General features: G+C 37.3%; 3 protein-coding genes across 6 annotated transcripts; 2 read left to right on the top strand and 1 right to left on the bottom strand.

Moving 5' to 3' along the window:
- The first annotated feature begins 757 nt into the window (after nt 1-757).
- On the top strand, nt 758-3,256 carry FLDH (NAD(P)-binding Rossmann-fold superfamily protein). The gene is made up of 5 exons (XM_086633185.1): nt 758-1,273; nt 1,360-1,491; nt 1,614-1,778; nt 2,208-2,513; nt 2,943-3,256. The coding sequence occupies exons 1-5, from the start codon at nt 998-1,000 to the stop codon at nt 3,081-3,083; spliced, it is 1,020 nt and encodes a 339-aa protein (XP_086489311.1). The 5' UTR covers nt 758-997; the 3' UTR covers nt 3,084-3,256.
- Nucleotides 3,257-4,905: 1,649 nt separating this feature from the next.
- LOC147545031 (B3 domain-containing protein At3g19184-like) lies at nt 4,906-8,011 on the top strand. The gene is made up of 7 exons (XM_086633184.1): nt 4,906-5,374; nt 5,470-5,571; nt 5,665-5,699; nt 5,803-5,962; nt 6,728-6,934; nt 7,271-7,367; nt 7,716-8,011. The coding sequence occupies exons 1-6, from the start codon at nt 5,240-5,242 to the stop codon at nt 7,328-7,330; spliced, it is 699 nt and encodes a 232-aa protein (XP_086489310.1). The 5' UTR covers nt 4,906-5,239; the 3' UTR covers nt 7,331-7,367; nt 7,716-8,011.
- Nucleotides 8,012-9,202: 1,191 nt separating this feature from the next.
- On the bottom strand, nt 9,203-14,118 carry LOC147545030 (DEAD-box ATP-dependent RNA helicase 53, mitochondrial-like). Of its 4 annotated transcripts, none has more exons than XM_086633180.1 (8): nt 13,484-14,118; nt 12,915-13,042; nt 12,181-12,592; nt 11,950-12,048; nt 11,199-11,423; nt 10,837-10,998; nt 9,672-10,258; nt 9,203-9,546 (listed from the first exon to the last, which is right to left on the bottom strand). In XM_086633180.1, the coding sequence occupies exons 1-7, from the start codon at nt 13,811-13,813 to the stop codon at nt 9,707-9,709; spliced, it is 1,908 nt and encodes a 635-aa protein (XP_086489306.1). In that variant the 5' UTR covers nt 13,814-14,118; the 3' UTR covers nt 9,203-9,546; nt 9,672-9,706. The 4 variants fall into 4 exon arrangements, with proteins under 4 accessions (XP_086489306.1, XP_086489305.1, XP_086489307.1 ...); XM_086633179.1 differs by having other exon boundaries at nt 9,203-9,549; nt 13,484-14,112; XM_086633181.1 differs by having other exon boundaries at nt 9,203-9,507; nt 13,484-14,014.
- Between the last annotated feature and the right edge of the window lie 1,957 nt (nt 14,119-16,075).

The following is a 16,075-nucleotide window of genomic DNA, read 5'->3' as shown; positions in this document are numbered from 1 at the left end:
GTAGGACTTTGTGGTTATAACCCAAGCGACCTGTGTTCGACCCCATTTGATAGTATGTGTTTCAAGACGTCTCTAGGTGTGTTTGGAAATGGTATACAATCTATTTTCTCTTACATTTAAATTAAGGAACACATTAGAACTTAGAAGCAACATTTCCAAGTAAGTTGTGGTATCTACTCGACTCATTTGATATAAGTAAATAACACTTCACCTCATTTTATTGAAATCAAAGGAGTTTTGCTTAGTGAAAAAAAAAGGTTGACGTGGTCTGACTAGATTTCGCATTTATTTTTAGTGAGAGAAAAAACAAACACCAAACCATTTTTGGACATTGTATCTTCCTTGTTAGTCTTAAATTTTGGGTGCTTCTATAAGCTCCCCTTCATTTTATTCTTGGACCTCCTCTCTGAATGCCCTACTGATTGGGGCAGTCTGAACCCTCTCAAACTCCGGACTGATCTAATATATACTCGGCTTGAACAACACAAATTAGGTCCAGCCCGAAAGCCCTAAGATTGTTTAGTCTGAGGCTCCCGTGGAGTGCGAAGAGGGGGATGGGACGCCTCTAGAGTCTGAAAGTGATTGTACTCTATATTCTATCCAACAAGACTACACAACCCGTCTCTAGGGAGACTTGAACCGCATGTGAGAGAAACAAGAGTTTCTCTCTCATCTCACATGTTTAGTCACGTGGAGAGAGAAATAAAGATTTCTCTCAGATGCTGTTCAAGTGGGAGTCTCTGGAGGCGGACTGAGTATACTTTTTGTATTCTATATAAGCCGTTGAGAAGAAAAGAAAAATTATAGAAAGAGAGGGAAGACTCCCGCCAACCACTGAATTTTATATTGAAGTTTAAGAATCGGTCATGGTTTCTCTGTCCTTTTCCCCTTCACCCAGACTAACAAATCACATGGTTTACGATATCCACCATCAAATTCATATACTGCCCTTTTCCCTTTACTCACAAGTCAAACTCTTTAACTTATTATTAGTAGTATGAAGAAGGTACTGGTTACCGGCGCTTCTGGTTATCTAGGAGGAAATCTCTGCCGATCATTACTCCGTCAAGGTTACTCCGTTAGGGCATTCGTACGACCCACCAGTGATCTTACCTCCCTTCCTCCAGTCACCGACGATTCTTCTCTTGAACTCGCTTACGGTGATGTTACTGATTACCCTTCCTTGCTTTTGGCTTGCTCCGACTGTCAGATCATCTTCCACGCAGCTGCTCTTGTTGAACCTTGGCTTCCAAATCCTTCTAAATTCTTCTCTGTAAGTCTCCCCAAAAACCCTAACCCTAATCCCCCTCTTTTCTTGTTTCTTTGGTAAGTTTAATTTTTGTGTTTGATTTTGATTAGGTTAATGTAGAAGGACTTAGAAATGTGTTGGAAGCATTTAAAGAAACAAAGTCAGTAGAGAAGATAATTTACACATCTTCTTTCTTTGCTCTTGGATCCACCCATGATGGATTTATTGCAAATGAAACCCAAGTAAGAATCTTTTTTCTGGATTTTTTTCTTTCAAATTCTGATTTCCAATTTGGGTTGTTATTCTTTTTTTCTTTATAATTTGTTGAATTTCTGATATTTTTTTGAATACTTTTTGATGGAAGGTTCATAATGAGAAATTCTTTTGTACTGAGTATGAAAGATCAAAAGCAATTGCTGATAAGATTGCAATTGAAGCTGCTTCAAATGGGTTACCCATTATCCTTCTATACCCTGGAGTGATTTACGGGTCCGGAAAGCTTACGGCAGGAAATGTAGTTGCTCGACTGGTAAGTAAGTGTGTTGATAAATAAACTGGAAGTTTCATTTGTGCAAGGCGCTTAGTCCCACATTGCTTAGGAAGACCTTCCGACCTAAGTTATAATTTAACACCTTGTCTTACATACTGGCTAGGCTTTTGGGTTAGGTTGGAGTCTAGATTGGTCACCTATAGAAGCATAGGGTGGTTTAGGATTTAGGCCATTCCACTGTGAAGGTTAGTGGGCGGTGCCTAAAATATGGACAACACGGCTGGTATTGAGACAGGTGTTACATCTTAGATGATGTTTTTAAAATGAATTGATTGAAATGAGTTTCAAACTTGATTGCTTTTATCTATTTTTTGCGTTTGCTGCAATTATTTGTGAGTGTTTTCATTGGATTACGTTTGTTGAATTTTGGTTGAGTGCTGAAAATTATGTTCCTTTTTATTGTTATAGTTGATTGAACGCTTCAATGGTCGATTACCTGGTTATATTGGAAACGGAAACGATAAGTTTTCGTTTAGTCATGTCGATGATGTAGTAGAGGGACATATTGCAGCAATGACGAAAGGTCAAGTCGGTGAAAGATACTTGCTTACTGGGGATAATGCTTCCTTCAAGGATGTTTTCAATATTGCTGCTTCAATCACTAGCACAGGAAAGCCTTGGTTTCACATCCCTTTTTGGTTGATAGACATCTATGGATGGGCGTCGGTTCTCTTCTCTAGAATCACCGGAAAGCTTCCTCTGCTTAGTCCTCCGGTATATAATCTATACATCATGGAGTTAATTTTCTTATTATCATTTGTGGTGAATCGATCTTTAGTATAAAACAAACTTATTATTACATACCAATAAGAAATATAGTTTCATACCAATAAGATATTAGGAGTTTCATCCCACAATGCCAGTCTTAGTTTCAAAGAATGACAAATCCTTGGTTTGGAACTTGGGTTGCCACCTCGATGAAGATTATTCTTCCCCTAATTGCCCGTCCCTGTATACGACAAGGACAGTAGCAGGTCTTGGATGAAAGTTTGGGTCATTAAAGAAAGAAGGATCAGTGCACCAATACACGATTAAATGGTTTATTGATTTAAAAATTATAAGTGCCTCTCTCTTTTCTATTTTTCTGTTAAGTGAGTGTAATTCTTGTCTAAATCTTGAATCTTGGTGAATCTTACATGGCAGACTGTTGCTGTTTTGAGACGTCAATGGGCATATTCCTGCGAGAAAGCCAAGACGGAGCTGGGATATAACCCTAGAAGCTTGAGGGAAGGTTTGGATGAGATGCTTCCATGGTTGAAGAGCTTGAACTTAATAAAATACTGAAAGTGGCAGATAGATGACAATTGAAGTGTGGCTTTTCCTGTTGTTGTTGATGTTGTCATTTACTCGACGCATTAATCAAATCAATGAGTTAGAAACCAATGTATGAAATAAATGGAAGTTCCAGCTTTGTTGCAAGACTAAATGTCAATCTAAAGCATATTACTTATGAGTAACGAACCGTTTTGAGTAGGTAAGGCAACTGATTTCGAGGGCTTCTTTAGATTGAATGGAATAATCCAGGTAATGCCAAAGCCATGCCAAATTTTATATTCATGAGCGGACAATACGTTTTTTGAAAATCTCAGTAAGACAAACTTGAAAGGATTTTTTGCCTTCAAAGAAGATAAATATATAGTAGTAAATGATAATGATAGATACAATCTCAGAAAATCAGATCATTTTTAAACTTGTGGTTTTTTGGTTGAAAGTTCAACAAAAGAAGCATGATGGAAGACTTCAATTATTAGAAATCTTGTTGAATCATCCTCCATCTTTAGGGGTTTGTTAGTAATCCCAAATTAACTTCCATCTTTGATTCCTTTCTTATTGATCTGTAAGTTAGGCACTTCAAATCTTCGTTTATACAGCTTTGTCGAGTCCTCTTCCTGTGGTTTCATACATCAAGCTTCGTTAAGTCGGGAGCAATGGCTAGTCATGCCTTTAAATGACTTGGATCTCTTTTGAGTGGGTGTTTGTTCTGATTTATCTTGTTCACTAGATCTATTTTGTTTTCTTCAGGTTCTTCTATAAGATCTAAGACAAGCTTTATAATTTTTCTTCTTCACTAGATCCATTTAGTTTCTTCAGTCTATTTATTTCAGATCTAGCACAACCTATATAGTTTGGAGGGGTTATGGATCAACCAGTTTTTTTGCACTTATTTGAATATTATCATCAAGAATCCATGATCTCTAGTTTTTCTGTTACCGGTGTAGATGTAGAGAACCGCTGGAATTCCGGCAACAACACAGGTGTCCGGCAGCATGATCCTATATCATTGTATGCAGACACGTCTTCTTTTCCTCTCCATATAGGTGGTGGGCTATTTCCCTTCCTGGGCTTGTTCCATAACTTTGGGCCAAATTACTTCTTCAGCCAGAACAAGTTAGCTTATGTTGGGGGCACCCCCATTGACCCAGGAGAACTAAAAAGGGCTGGGTTTTTATCTGTTTTGGGTAAACCCTTTTGATCCCGGTAAACTATTATTGGCTCATTCAGAAACGAATATGGTAGTCCCTTCTATTTCGTTTAGCTATGCTTTTTCGGTCTCAACTTTGACATCACTCCTTACGAATCTTGATTCTCGGCTTCACCAATCACCCTTTGCAGTCCGTCTGCAGTTTCTAACTGGCTTTGTTAAGTCTTTCGCCTTGGGCTTTGCCAGCAACCCTAATTTCCAGGTGTCTAATTATAATCTTTATTGATTGTGGCGGGACATGATTTCTCTATCGAGAGAATACTGGGGGGTAACCTTGGAATCTTCGGGTTCCGCTTTACAGAATCCTCAAGACTTTGTTAAAGTTTTGATATTCTGTTTCCATCTTGTTCTACTGGTGCGGTTCGAATCCTTTTTGGTTTCGAAGTGGTGGTCTTTATTGGATCGGATAATAGACATCTGCTTTGAAATAGTAAAGTCTTGCTCTTCGAAGTATCTCTCTTTTCCTCTTACTACGGAGAAGGATGTTCACTGTCGAAGACACAGAATGGAGAAAATCGGTTTAAATTTGATTGTAATTTTCGTTTCTTCATGTCTGTATTACCTCTGTCAAGTGTTGTAATCGTTATAGTTTCATAAATAATACTACGATTACCCTTAAAAAAAAAATTTGTGATTTTCTTGGAGTTCACATAGTGAGCATTTTATAAAAAGGAAGCATATTGCTTATAACAATTAGGGTTTTTAGGGTTTAAGGTATGATCTAGAGCCCATTTATGCACACTCATCTAGGTAGTGGGTGCTGCTTACCCACTTCAAACATTCTCAACGGTCGACTTATTTGAATTTTCGCCTTCTTCAAATAATCAGACATTTCCCTCCTCCTTCATTTTCTGAACTCCTGTTTCCTTTTTCTCTGGGTAAGAGTGAGAAAAAGAGTGGATTAGAGAGAGAAAGAGAGAGCTGCTGGTTTTGATTTCCTGCTAGTGAGAGAAAAACCATGGTAATGGCTAATAAGAGCACCTATGAAGACTGTCGACTGAAAAGGTTGGAGGAAAACAAAAAGAGAATGGAAGACCTCAAACTCACTCACCTTGCTTCCTCTCTCAAAAACTCCTCTACCAAGCCCTCTCCGGTTCGTCTTCTCTTTCTCTCTCTAAAAACCCTTTTTCCTCTTTCTCTCTCTAGAAATCAATCATATTATGCTAATCTGTTTGTTCAATATCACAGGCTAAGATATATAAGCCACGATTGATTCAGAAAAAACTGGAGTTTGTCCAAGTAAGAAGATCAAATCGTGTCGCAAACAAACCTCCTCCAGCTTACAAAGAAGTAATAAATCATGAAAGCTTTTTCATTTTACCTTTTTGGGTTTTCATTTTTCCATGTTTATCAATATAATCAAATCCCATTCTTTTTTTTCAGGAAACCTTCGTCCATCACTTTGAAAGGACTAAAAGGTAGAAACTTTGAACATAAATTAGGGTTTTAACCATTAATCATCATAAAAGAATCAGGGGATTCAGTATTATAACTCTGTTTTGATTTCGTTTTACTTTGAAGGTACTATAAGCCTAGGGATTTACCGTATCCAGCAGCAAGTGAAGAAGCTAGGGCGTATGCAACTGAGAGAGCAGAACAACTTGAATCAACTCTTGGAAATGAATTTCCTATCTTTGTTAAGCCAATGCTCCATTCTCATGTTAATCGTGGGTTCTGGTTGGTAAGCATGATTTCATTCCTGATTTCGAAATTTGGGTATCTTACTTTTAACTTTTAGTGACTGATTTTGAGATCGTATTCAACGACTTGATCGAAAAGCTCAAACTCTTAGAGAGAAATTTTCTTTCAGTGGCTAGTAGTTTGGAATTGGACCATATCAACCAAGGGGCAAAAGCGACATGCCCCATATGTTGAGATTAAAATCTAAAAATATTGCGGAATAATTAGATATATCGAAACCCCCTTTTTTGCCTTGTCCTTCCCATATAATATATTGGTCTGAACGACCTATACATCACTGATATTATCTAGTTGATCGTACCGGACAATAGCCTTGAATCTTGATGTCAGCTCAAAAACCATCCGTGATGCACTTAGTCCCACATTAGTTCGTAAGACTTCTAATACTGTGTTATAAGGTAGTAGTACATTGTTTTACATATCGACTATGCTCTTAAATGAGCTCAGTCGGCAATAGTGTCAGGTAGCTTCTAGTCTAGAGCAGGCTCATACCAAAACAAAGTCATGTTTTCATGTCGAACCTAACTGAGTAGGTGTGGTTGTCCCAACACTAACTACGCAGATTTTGATATAGAGATTGGACTGAGTAGGACCAGTAGGTCTAGGTGATGAAGCCGATTTGTCGGATATATAGCCAACATTGGCTTCAATATTATACGTAGTCTATATAACATAATTATGCAGGTGCAACTAGGGTTTTGCATTGATTTAATAGATTATCTGTTGCAATTATCACAATGTACAGGGACTTCCTGCTTATTTTTGCAAGACAAGTCTACCAAAGCGTGATGAAACGATAACTCTGATAGATGAAAATGGAGAAGAGTTCCCTACCAATTATTTAGCACTCAAGTCAGGACTAAGTGGTGGATGGAAAGGGTTTGCTGTTGCTCATGAATTAGTTGATGGAGATGCTTGTGTTTTCCAATTGATTAAACCTACCAAATTTAAGGTACTATTTGAAGCTTCTCTTCTATAAGAATATATTATTAAGAGATAGAAACTTGAGTTGTTTTAGAATCTTGCTTTTCTTATAGATTGTGATTTGATTGGCTGAATCTCTGATGGTTAATCCTTGAATAGTTTGATCAATCTTAAATTCTCAATCTCCGGATTTGACAGTTGAATCTTGAGCTAATATCTCCACTTTCAGACATATTCTAATGTTCTCTTTACTTTTGTTTCCTTGAGCAATTTCTTCTCTTGCTTTGAATTCTTTACTAGTACATGATTATTAGAACTACATCTTTGTTCGATGAACTAATATTAGGTTATTCCTTTTCTTTAGGTTTACATAATAAGGGCCAATGGTTTGGAAGGTAACGATGACGATGATAATGAATCTTAATTCTTCTTGATAATTGGTGACGGATGGATATTTGGAGGTAATTTACTTACTCGATCTCGTTCCAAAAGTAAATTCTATGTAACATGAGCGAAGGGGTATGAGTACCAATGCATATTAAAGACTACAAGTATAACCTATCAGATACAAGAGGCGACAAAACAAAGTATATGTGGATAAACAATATTACATTCTACAAAAAAGACTTCAACGTTAATCGGTATTATTGTCTTAAAACAATTATATGCCCGTATTATACACACAAAATGTACATACGAATCTCAAATATTATATTTACGAAATGACTGCGAGTAACTTACTAGGGTTTTAGTGAATACCATTTCTCTTATCATAAAATCAAGTTATTTTTTTTGTTTGTGTTTAACAGGTACATAATTTAGTTTGGATCCCTTCTTCATGGAAATGGGCAAAGAAATTAGAGGACAAAGAGTGAAATTTTGTATGTTTTGGTGATCTCTTTGTATTGTTTATGAGATGCCATCTTTTCTCGTCTATCAATGGGTTAATATCAATATATGTAGATTGATAATCAGTTAGTTCATCTTTAACTTATATAGACAGTGTGGGAAATTCAGACAATTCAGATTCAGACATTGATGACAAAAACAACTTATCAACTAAATATATAGTAATGACAAATGGATGATAAAAAAACACCACAAATTAGATAATATTTTTGCTTGGCCGGAAAAGCACAACTCATGCCCTATTAATTGGGACCATAGGACAGGAGGCACCATTCCCTTTATTTCTCTATTCTTGTAACAGAAATAAATTATATTATCATTTAATCCTGTTAACTTATAAAACGAATCTAGTTTTTTTTTTTTTCATTTTGGGAGCTGATAGATCTTAATTCTTTTGTTTTATCAGATTATAATCTTATCCTAATTAGACTGAAATTATGATTAATTATTCCTTGATTGCTAGATATCTAGAATTACTCTGTTCAATGATGCAAATGTCATTTGCTCTTCACATGTTCTTCTCCAATTAAATTCCACAAATCATTTTGAAAAATTTCCTGGTTGGAACCTTCCCCATTTGCTTCTATCTTTCCTGACCTTTGAAATGTAAGATTTGAGACAAATCGTTCACCGAATTGAAGTTAATTTGGTGGATCATCGTCATTTCGTTCCACTGGAGCCTTAAGATGTTGCTCAAGAGGGAGGGAGAGAGAGAGAGAAACCAAAAATTGTAGATGGTTACAGGCCACCCAAATCAAGAAAGATGAGGACTTCGATTTTTGCTACCAAATGGTACAGGAGATGGGATTAATGGTACATTTAAGTTTATTGTTTTTATTTGTTCCTCTTTGGTTTTCTAACCTAGATATGATTGATTGTGGCAATTACTTGTGCATCTATCTAATCCTTATATATATATATATATATATATACATATATATATACCTTCAACTGTTGTTTAATGGAGAGTTTAGGATTGATTTATGTGAAAGCTTCAACTGTCGAAAGGAAATATAACATTAGTTTCAAGTAAATGAGGTGGTCGAGATTGCAGTCTGAGACGATACTTCTTTGAGAACTCTTTCAAGAAAGGCTAAATCTTTTGTTCTTTCGGTCATCCATTGTCTTCTAATGTAAATCAGTAGAAGAAAAATAAAGTGGTTCACTCGGTATGAACTACTGACATTGCCAAAATGGGGAAGATGACCAAGAAATGTTCAATCTGCATACTCATAATTATACTAGCACGAAAAGAGATTGTCAAATTCTATTGATACATAACATTAGGTTCATCCTGTTTCGTCTCAGTGATCTATACTAGGTTAAATTCCCTGATCGTAAGGATCTTGACGGAAAAAAAACAGAAAGACACCACCAACAACAGATCTAAAGGTTCAATGACAAATAATAATGATTTCGTAAGTTTATTTAGTTATAAATGGTGAAGAGGAAACAATAGTTCTGACTTGTATTTGACATTGATCTACTACAGAATTTTAAACAATATCAGATAACTTACTTGTGTATAGTTCTGAAAGCATCGATATATGAATGTTTTGTTCATCCACCAAATGTTATAGTACTGCAGTATTCTTTTTTAGGATCCCAGAACCATTGTTGCTCTTCCACTAAGTTGATGCTCCAACTAGGACCGTTGATCAAAACGAGCCATAAGCTGAAAGAGAGGTGATTCTGTCATTGAGTCATTTCCAAGATTCGTCATGTTTGATGCTGCTGTGTCAAATCAATTAACAATCTAAATTCAATGAATAGAAAAAAAATAAAAGAGGTTTGTGAGAGAATAGAGTAGATTATGTTTCGGTTCAAATTTATATTAGAAGCATATTGCAACTTACCAATGAAATCATAGGTGGCTTGGTTGTGGATGCAATTAAGTTTGTTCTCTAAGCATATCAAGTATCTGCTTGAACCCTTCTTGTCTACTCTTCGATTTATTTTCTGAGTTCTGATCATCGTCAAAATCGTTATATTTCTTCAATTGTGATTCTCTAGATTTTGAAAATGGAACACTCTTGGAGTCTGAAAATCTTGAATAGTTGTCATTTCTGGACCTTCCGTAACCTCCAAAACTTTCTTCTGGTTGTCTAAAATCTCTTGATTGTCTAGTTCTACTTTCATTGCCATAATTTCCAAAACGTTCTTCTGGCTGTCTAAAGTCTCTTGATTGCCTAGTTCTAGTTGCATCTCCATACCCTCCAAAACGTTCTTCTGGTAGTCTGTAATCTCTAGGTTGCCTGGTTCTACTTTCGTAGCTGTTTCCTCGAGATCCTGAATAACTTCCGAAATTCCGTTCACCTAAAGGTCCGGAACGGCTAGGATACTGACGGCGGCTCGGTCCTGAGTCATCATACCTCCCATAACTTCTATCGTCCACATCCGTTCTCCCCATTCTGCTTCCAGAACTTCCCGCGATGCTTGGAAGCTGGTGATAAAAAGATATCAGCATATATAACTCATCATCCAAAATATTAAAATCTGACAGGATAGTTAGAGATTTTGCAGTATCCTATAACTATAAACTACTCATAGAAAAAAAAGGCTAATTCTCTTTCTATAATTTCATTTTTGTAGATGATTCAACTTTTGATACTTAACGAATCTTAAATTAGCTTAACTGCTAACAACTCACTCGTAAGTAACAAGACTCAAACATCTAATGATCTACCATGAATTTTAAAACTACATTTACTAGCTAGTTATCTTATTCATACGAATCATACCAGTGACACAACATTGCGTGTTTCATTTTGTAATACTCAGGGAACATAGAGCAGATAGGCGAACTCAACTAGAAAAAGAATTTTAACTTTTTTGCCTTTTGCATTATTTGTAAGCAAGAAAATATGTCTCATCTCTATCATCCATTTTGGTTGTAGTAATAAATAACCAAGGACAACTAAGAATCCAAGTAATAACGATTCGAAAGAGTCGATAATCTTAGCATATAAAGGGGCAAATAAAGCCTAGAATATTCAGAATTAACCAACTCAAGGTGTATACCTCTTTAAACTTGCAGCCGAGATCTCGCTCTATAGTGGTAACAGAACGGCGCTGGGCCTTTGTATACATAAGAATGGCAGTGCCCTTCTTTCCTGCACGACCTGTACGACCGGATCTATGGACAAAGATTTCAGAAGTATTTGGTATTTCAAAGTGAATGACCTGCACATATTATTTTTTGTCAGACCAAGCTCAAGCAAATACCAGCACAAGGCTGCAACTATCAAACGAGAAAACATAAATAAAGCCCTTAATCTCTTTCTTCTTCTTCTTCTTCTTCTTTTCCGTTCTCTACTTTATTTTATGTGCAAAGAGAGAGGGGTAGACAACGTGTATAGTGTGATAATAATAAACTGCATTACCAGGTCAACATTTGGGATATCAAGCCCACGAGCAGCAACATCTGTCGCTACCAGCACATTAAACCGTCCGTCGCGAAATGCATTAAGAGTTCTGTCCCTCTGGAACTGCTGCATGTTTCCATGTAATGCTTTGCTTGCAAGAATACTGCCCATGGATCTTGAAAGTTCCTCGGCATCTTTTTTAGTTCTTGTGAAGATTATGCTTTTACCTCCTTGCCCATATTCCTGCACATGCAAAATTTAAGTTGTTAGCAACAAATGTAGAACTTTAGGGAAGTAAAATGAGCTTAACCACCTAATCAGTTGAGTTAGTCACATGGCGAGTAAATACCAAAAATTGGTACCAAAGGAGCTCAGGTTTACAGAAAACCTTAATTGATAACAATAGTTGATAACTTCTGTTGAAGAGGGCGCTGATTGAGATGTTCATTTATTTTACAGTAAGAAGTGCCATCACCAAAAATCAGTACTATTCACTCCAGAAGATACGGACATTAAAGAGGCCATGATTGGAGCTGCATCCGTATTTTATTTCTTCACGAATAGTTATACCCCAAATGTTTGGGGCATGCCATGCTTGCTCCTGTCTCTGCTGATTTTTCTCTTTAATATTTTCTCTAAATTCATGTGTTTCGTACTTTCGTGATACAGAACTTAAACGTTCGTGGTAGAACGAAACTAAACTCCGAGCAGACGACATTAGTGATAAGGTTTAGTTCTTACAGATAATGTATTGGGGCTATTAACTTACAGATATAAGTGAAGGGAGAATATTTTCCTTTCCATAGGAGGTTGACACAACCGAGTAAAGCGAGATACCATCAGCCAACTTTTGCTCTGAATCACCTACCTGCATGGAGAAAGTATGCAAGTATTAAAACTTGTAAGGATAGTGACGAAAACTCCATGTTTCAAGTTAAGATAGGATGCAATAAAAGGGGAATAGGTAGAAAAGAACATAAAAGTGTAAATACCAACTTACAAGGTCAACTACTAAAGGATTAGTGAGATACTTCTTTGAGAGCTCATTCACCCACGGAGGCATTGTAGCTGAAAATAACATGCATTGTCTTTTAGCAGGTAAATAACTTAAAATACGTTCAACGTCCTCCTGGAAACCAATTGCCAGCATCTGGTCAGCTTCGTCCAGCACAACAAACTTGACTTCAGAAAGATTTAGAGCACCCCTTTCGACAAGATCAATAATTCGTCCAGGTGTGCCAACAGCAATGTCTATGCCGTATGCAAGCGTACGGACTTGGTTCATGATTGGGGTACCACCGTAGAGACAAGCACTACCCAAGTTTGGTGCGGAATCTTTGAACTCTTTCTGTACTTGCCGGGCTAGTTCACGTGTAGGAGCTAATACGAGTGCCGAAGGAGCTCTCCTCTGCCTACAGAGTAGAATGTAATAAAAGGGTTAAACGGGCCCTCCACTCTCCACAAGAACATCATTTTGTACAATGATAAAGTTACAACAAACTTAGCTGAAAATGGAAAGTTTAATAGAGGCAAGTAGGCTACTTAAACTAACAGTCAGATTTATATGAAGCATAAACTGGGAAAATCATTCTTTTTTGTTCTCTGATTGGTTGTCATAGAAAAGGGTTCACAACGAACACTTTAGATGAACTTCAAAGTCCTACGGGAAATATGAAACTAGATAATGTGAAGATTTTTGCTATAAAAGAAAAGGCAAGGAGATTAAGACCAAACCTGCGAGGAACACGGTTTCGGAGAATATTATCTAAAATGGGAATACCAAAGGCTAGAGTTTTTCCGGATCCAGTTATAGCCCTTCCAATCATATCTCTCCCTTGCATGGCCGGCTCCAACACTGCTCTCTGCAAAGAAAAAAAATAGTGTTTTAGGAACTAGTTTATCAGACTCCCAGTAAAATCCATAAAATACATCGCCCTTTTCCACCATATAGAGTCTACGATTAGCCGAGGCCTTAGAGTTAATATGTGGGTTTATCATTTATAAGGGCTTAGACTTCAGTGTGAATATAATCTTATAAATGCAATAGTGTTTGTATACTGGATATGTGATGCCTGTCTCTGAAATGAGGGATTAGAGTGACAAAATTGAATACCCTTATCTTGTTTTACCACAAAGCATTCGCAAATGAAAAGGACAAGCCTAATTCAATCTTCTTTTCCTTTGAGATAACAACTTACTACTTTGAAACTATTCATGGAATGAAATTAGGACAAAGTTTTCAACTTTGTTCAAGATTAAACTGAAGAAGCAAGGTTAATTGAGGAATACAGATGAGAAAATACCTGAATGGGGAAGAGATGAGTAATCCCACGACGAGAAAGAGCAGAAACAATCTCTTGAGATATACCAAGTTCAGCGATATCAAGAGGGTCACCATTAGTACTACTGGAAGCACTGGTTTCGATTGAATTCGTGAAACTGACGGCGGCGGCTGAGGGGGAAACGTAGGAAGTGGACCTTCTACTACTAGTGCTAGTAGAGGTGTTGTTGATGGAAATGGAAACTGAAAGAGGGGAGAAGTTGCAGAGAAGAAATGAATTTGAAGAATTAGGGTTTTTGTGGAAGAAGGCTGTTGAAGGAAGAGGAGAGAAGAGGAGCGTAGTGGACGCCATTTGAGCAAAGAAGGAAGGAAGGAAGGCCTCTTCACTCTGACTCTCTCTCTCTCTCTACCGGGGGGGAAGAAATGAGGATTTGGTATATATGGACCAAATGAAATATCTCCTTTTTCTCTCTACCGTGTCATTTTTCCCGCCAGTCGCCGGTAAGAAATATCTACCATCTCATCCGGAGGAGGAAATTGTCATGTTAGTTTTTTTTTGTTGAAGATCAAACTTTTGGTTTTTTTTTGTTGAAGGGATTGGATCCGGATATAGACCCATCCCAAAGTCAAAAAAAAAAATGGGAGGAAATCTTGGCCAGAGGAAAAAATAGATCGAAGGTCTAAAATAATAGAAATGCGAAAATACTCATACGTCTTTTCTACATAATCGCACGGAAAAAAAGTCATACTGATACAGCGTATTATGAATAACTATTTAGAGTTAATTCCTATATGGCCCCCTACTTTGTGACCAGCATCCTTTATGGCCCCCTTTTTTTCGTAAATTCAAATATGGCCCCCTATTTTCAGACAAATGTCATTACTACCCCTCTGATTAATGTATTTTCAAAATAAAATAAAAAACAAAACCTAAATTCCACCTCACTTCCTTCTCCACCACTCATCTCTCTCCACGTCACCTCTCTCTCTCTCTCCAACTCATCTCTCTCTCCAACTCATCTCTCTCTCTAACTCACCTCTCTCTCTAACTCACCTCTCTCTCTCTCTCTCTCTCCAAGTCACTCCTTCTTCTCCGACCAAGGTCGCCGGCCGGAAAATTTTTCCGGCCGGCGACCTTAAAAAAAAAAAAAAAAATTTTTTTTTTTTTACTTCTTCTCTCTCTCTCTCTCTAGAAACTCCGGCGAAGGGGAAACCCCTTCGCCGGAGCAGGTCTGTTCTTGAACAGACCTTGAAGGTCTGTTCACGAACAGACCAGATCTGTTCGTGAACAGATCTTCAAGATCTGTTCACGAACAGATCTGGTCTGTTCGTGAACAGACCTCGATGGTCTGTTCTTGAACAGACCACGAAGGTCTGTTCTTGAACAGACCTCGATGGTCTGTTCTTGAACAGACCTCGATGGTCTGTTCTTGAACAGACCACGAAGGTCTGTTCTTGAACAGACCTCGATGGTCTGTTCTTGAACAGACCACGAAGGTCTGTTCTTGAACAGACCTCGATGGTCTGTTCTTGAACAGACCTCGATGGTCTGTTCTTGAACAGACCTCGATGGTCTGTTCTTGAACAGACCACGAAGGTCTGTTCAAGAACAGACCACGAAGGTCTGTTCAAGAACAGACCTTCTCCGGCGAAGGGGAAACCCCTTCGCCGGAGTTTCTAGAGAGAGAGAGAGAGAGAGAGAAGAAGTAAAAAAAAAAAAATTTTTTTTTTTTTTTTTAAGGTCGCCGGCCGGAAAAATTTTCCGGCCGGCGACCTTGGTCGGAGAAGAAGGAGTGACTTGGAGAGAGAGAGAGAGGTGAGTTAGAGAGAGATGAGTTGGAGAGAGAGAGAGATGAGTTGGAGAGAGAGAGAGAGGTGAGTTGGAGAGAGAGAGGTGAGTTGGAGAGAGAGGTGAGATGGAGAGAGAGAGAGATGATGTGGAGAGATATGTGTGGGGGTGTAGGAAGTGAGGTGGAATTCAATTTTTTTTTTTTCTTTTATGTTGAAAAAATATTAATAAGAAGGGTAATCAGGACATTTACCTCAAAAAAGGGGGCCATATTTGAATTTACGAAAAAAAGGGGGCCATAAAGGAAGCTGGTCACAAAGTAGGGGGCCATATAGGAATTAACTCAACTATTTAAGTAGTATGATAGTTCATAATGTGTTATGAAAATACGAGACTTTTTACAAAAATTCTAAAACGAATATGATCATTTCAATCAAGAGATTAACAATTTTTTGTGAAATTATATTATCAATTTATTTTAAATGTCTATCTTGCTAGAAAACGAAATTAGTTCTGATACATGGTTAATGTTCTAGAGAGAAAAACCACAAATATATCTAAATCACATTTTATTTCTTGGTTTAATCTCTCTTGCTAGAAATGACGTTAATGATGAACTAATGCACTAATAGATATCTGAAGCATTGAATGGTTAAACGAAAATAGAGGACAGATTATTTTGATACATCAATCCAAATCTTTTTCTGCTCATCACGTATTATGAACAACTGTATAGTATTGTGCGTGTTTATAACGTATTATTCTTGTTCATAATGCATTATGGCGAGAAACAAGAAATTGGGTTGAGGAAGAGAAACAATTACG

Source organism: Eschscholzia californica, unplaced genomic scaffold, assembly GCF_041429995.1.
Source record: "Eschscholzia californica isolate CP2 unplaced genomic scaffold, dmEscCali1.0.p SCAF_4, whole genome shotgun sequence".
Classification (NCBI taxonomy): Eukaryota; Viridiplantae; Streptophyta; class Magnoliopsida; order Ranunculales; family Papaveraceae; genus Eschscholzia; species Eschscholzia californica.
The sequence above is the reverse complement of the archived record's forward strand: the minus strand, read 5'-3'. Positions and strand labels throughout refer to the sequence as shown.

Bases quoted from the DNA above. Each gene is read 5' to 3' on its own strand.
- LOC147545030 (XM_086633180.1), bottom strand. From the start codon at position 13,813: ATGGCGTCCACTACGCTCCTCTTCTCTCCTCTTCCTTCAACAGCCTTC. The intron at 13,043-13,483 runs GTATTTTCTCAT...TTTTCTTTGCAG, and splicing joins CTCATCTCTTCCCCATTCAG to AGAGCAGTGTTGGAGCCGGC. The intron at 12,049-12,180 runs GTAAGTTGGTAT...TTCTCCATGCAG, and splicing joins ATCCTTTAGTAGTTGACCTT to GTAGGTGATTCAGAGCAAAA.
- LOC147545031 (XM_086633184.1), top strand. From the start codon at position 5,240: ATGGTAATGGCTAATAAGAGCACCTATGAAGACTGTCGACTGAAAAGG. The intron at 5,700-5,802 runs GTAGAAACTTTG...TTTACTTTGAAG, and splicing joins CACTTTGAAAGGACTAAAAG to GTACTATAAGCCTAGGGATT. The intron at 6,935-7,270 runs GTACTATTTGAA...CCTTTTCTTTAG, and splicing joins TTAAACCTACCAAATTTAAG to GTTTACATAATAAGGGCCAA.
- FLDH (XM_086633185.1), top strand. From the start codon at position 998: ATGAAGAAGGTACTGGTTACCGGCGCTTCTGGTTATCTAGGAGGAAAT. The intron at 1,274-1,359 runs GTAAGTCTCCCC...GATTTTGATTAG, and splicing joins ATCCTTCTAAATTCTTCTCT to GTTAATGTAGAAGGACTTAG. The intron at 1,779-2,207 runs GTAAGTAAGTGT...TTATTGTTATAG, and splicing joins GAAATGTAGTTGCTCGACTG to TTGATTGAACGCTTCAATGG.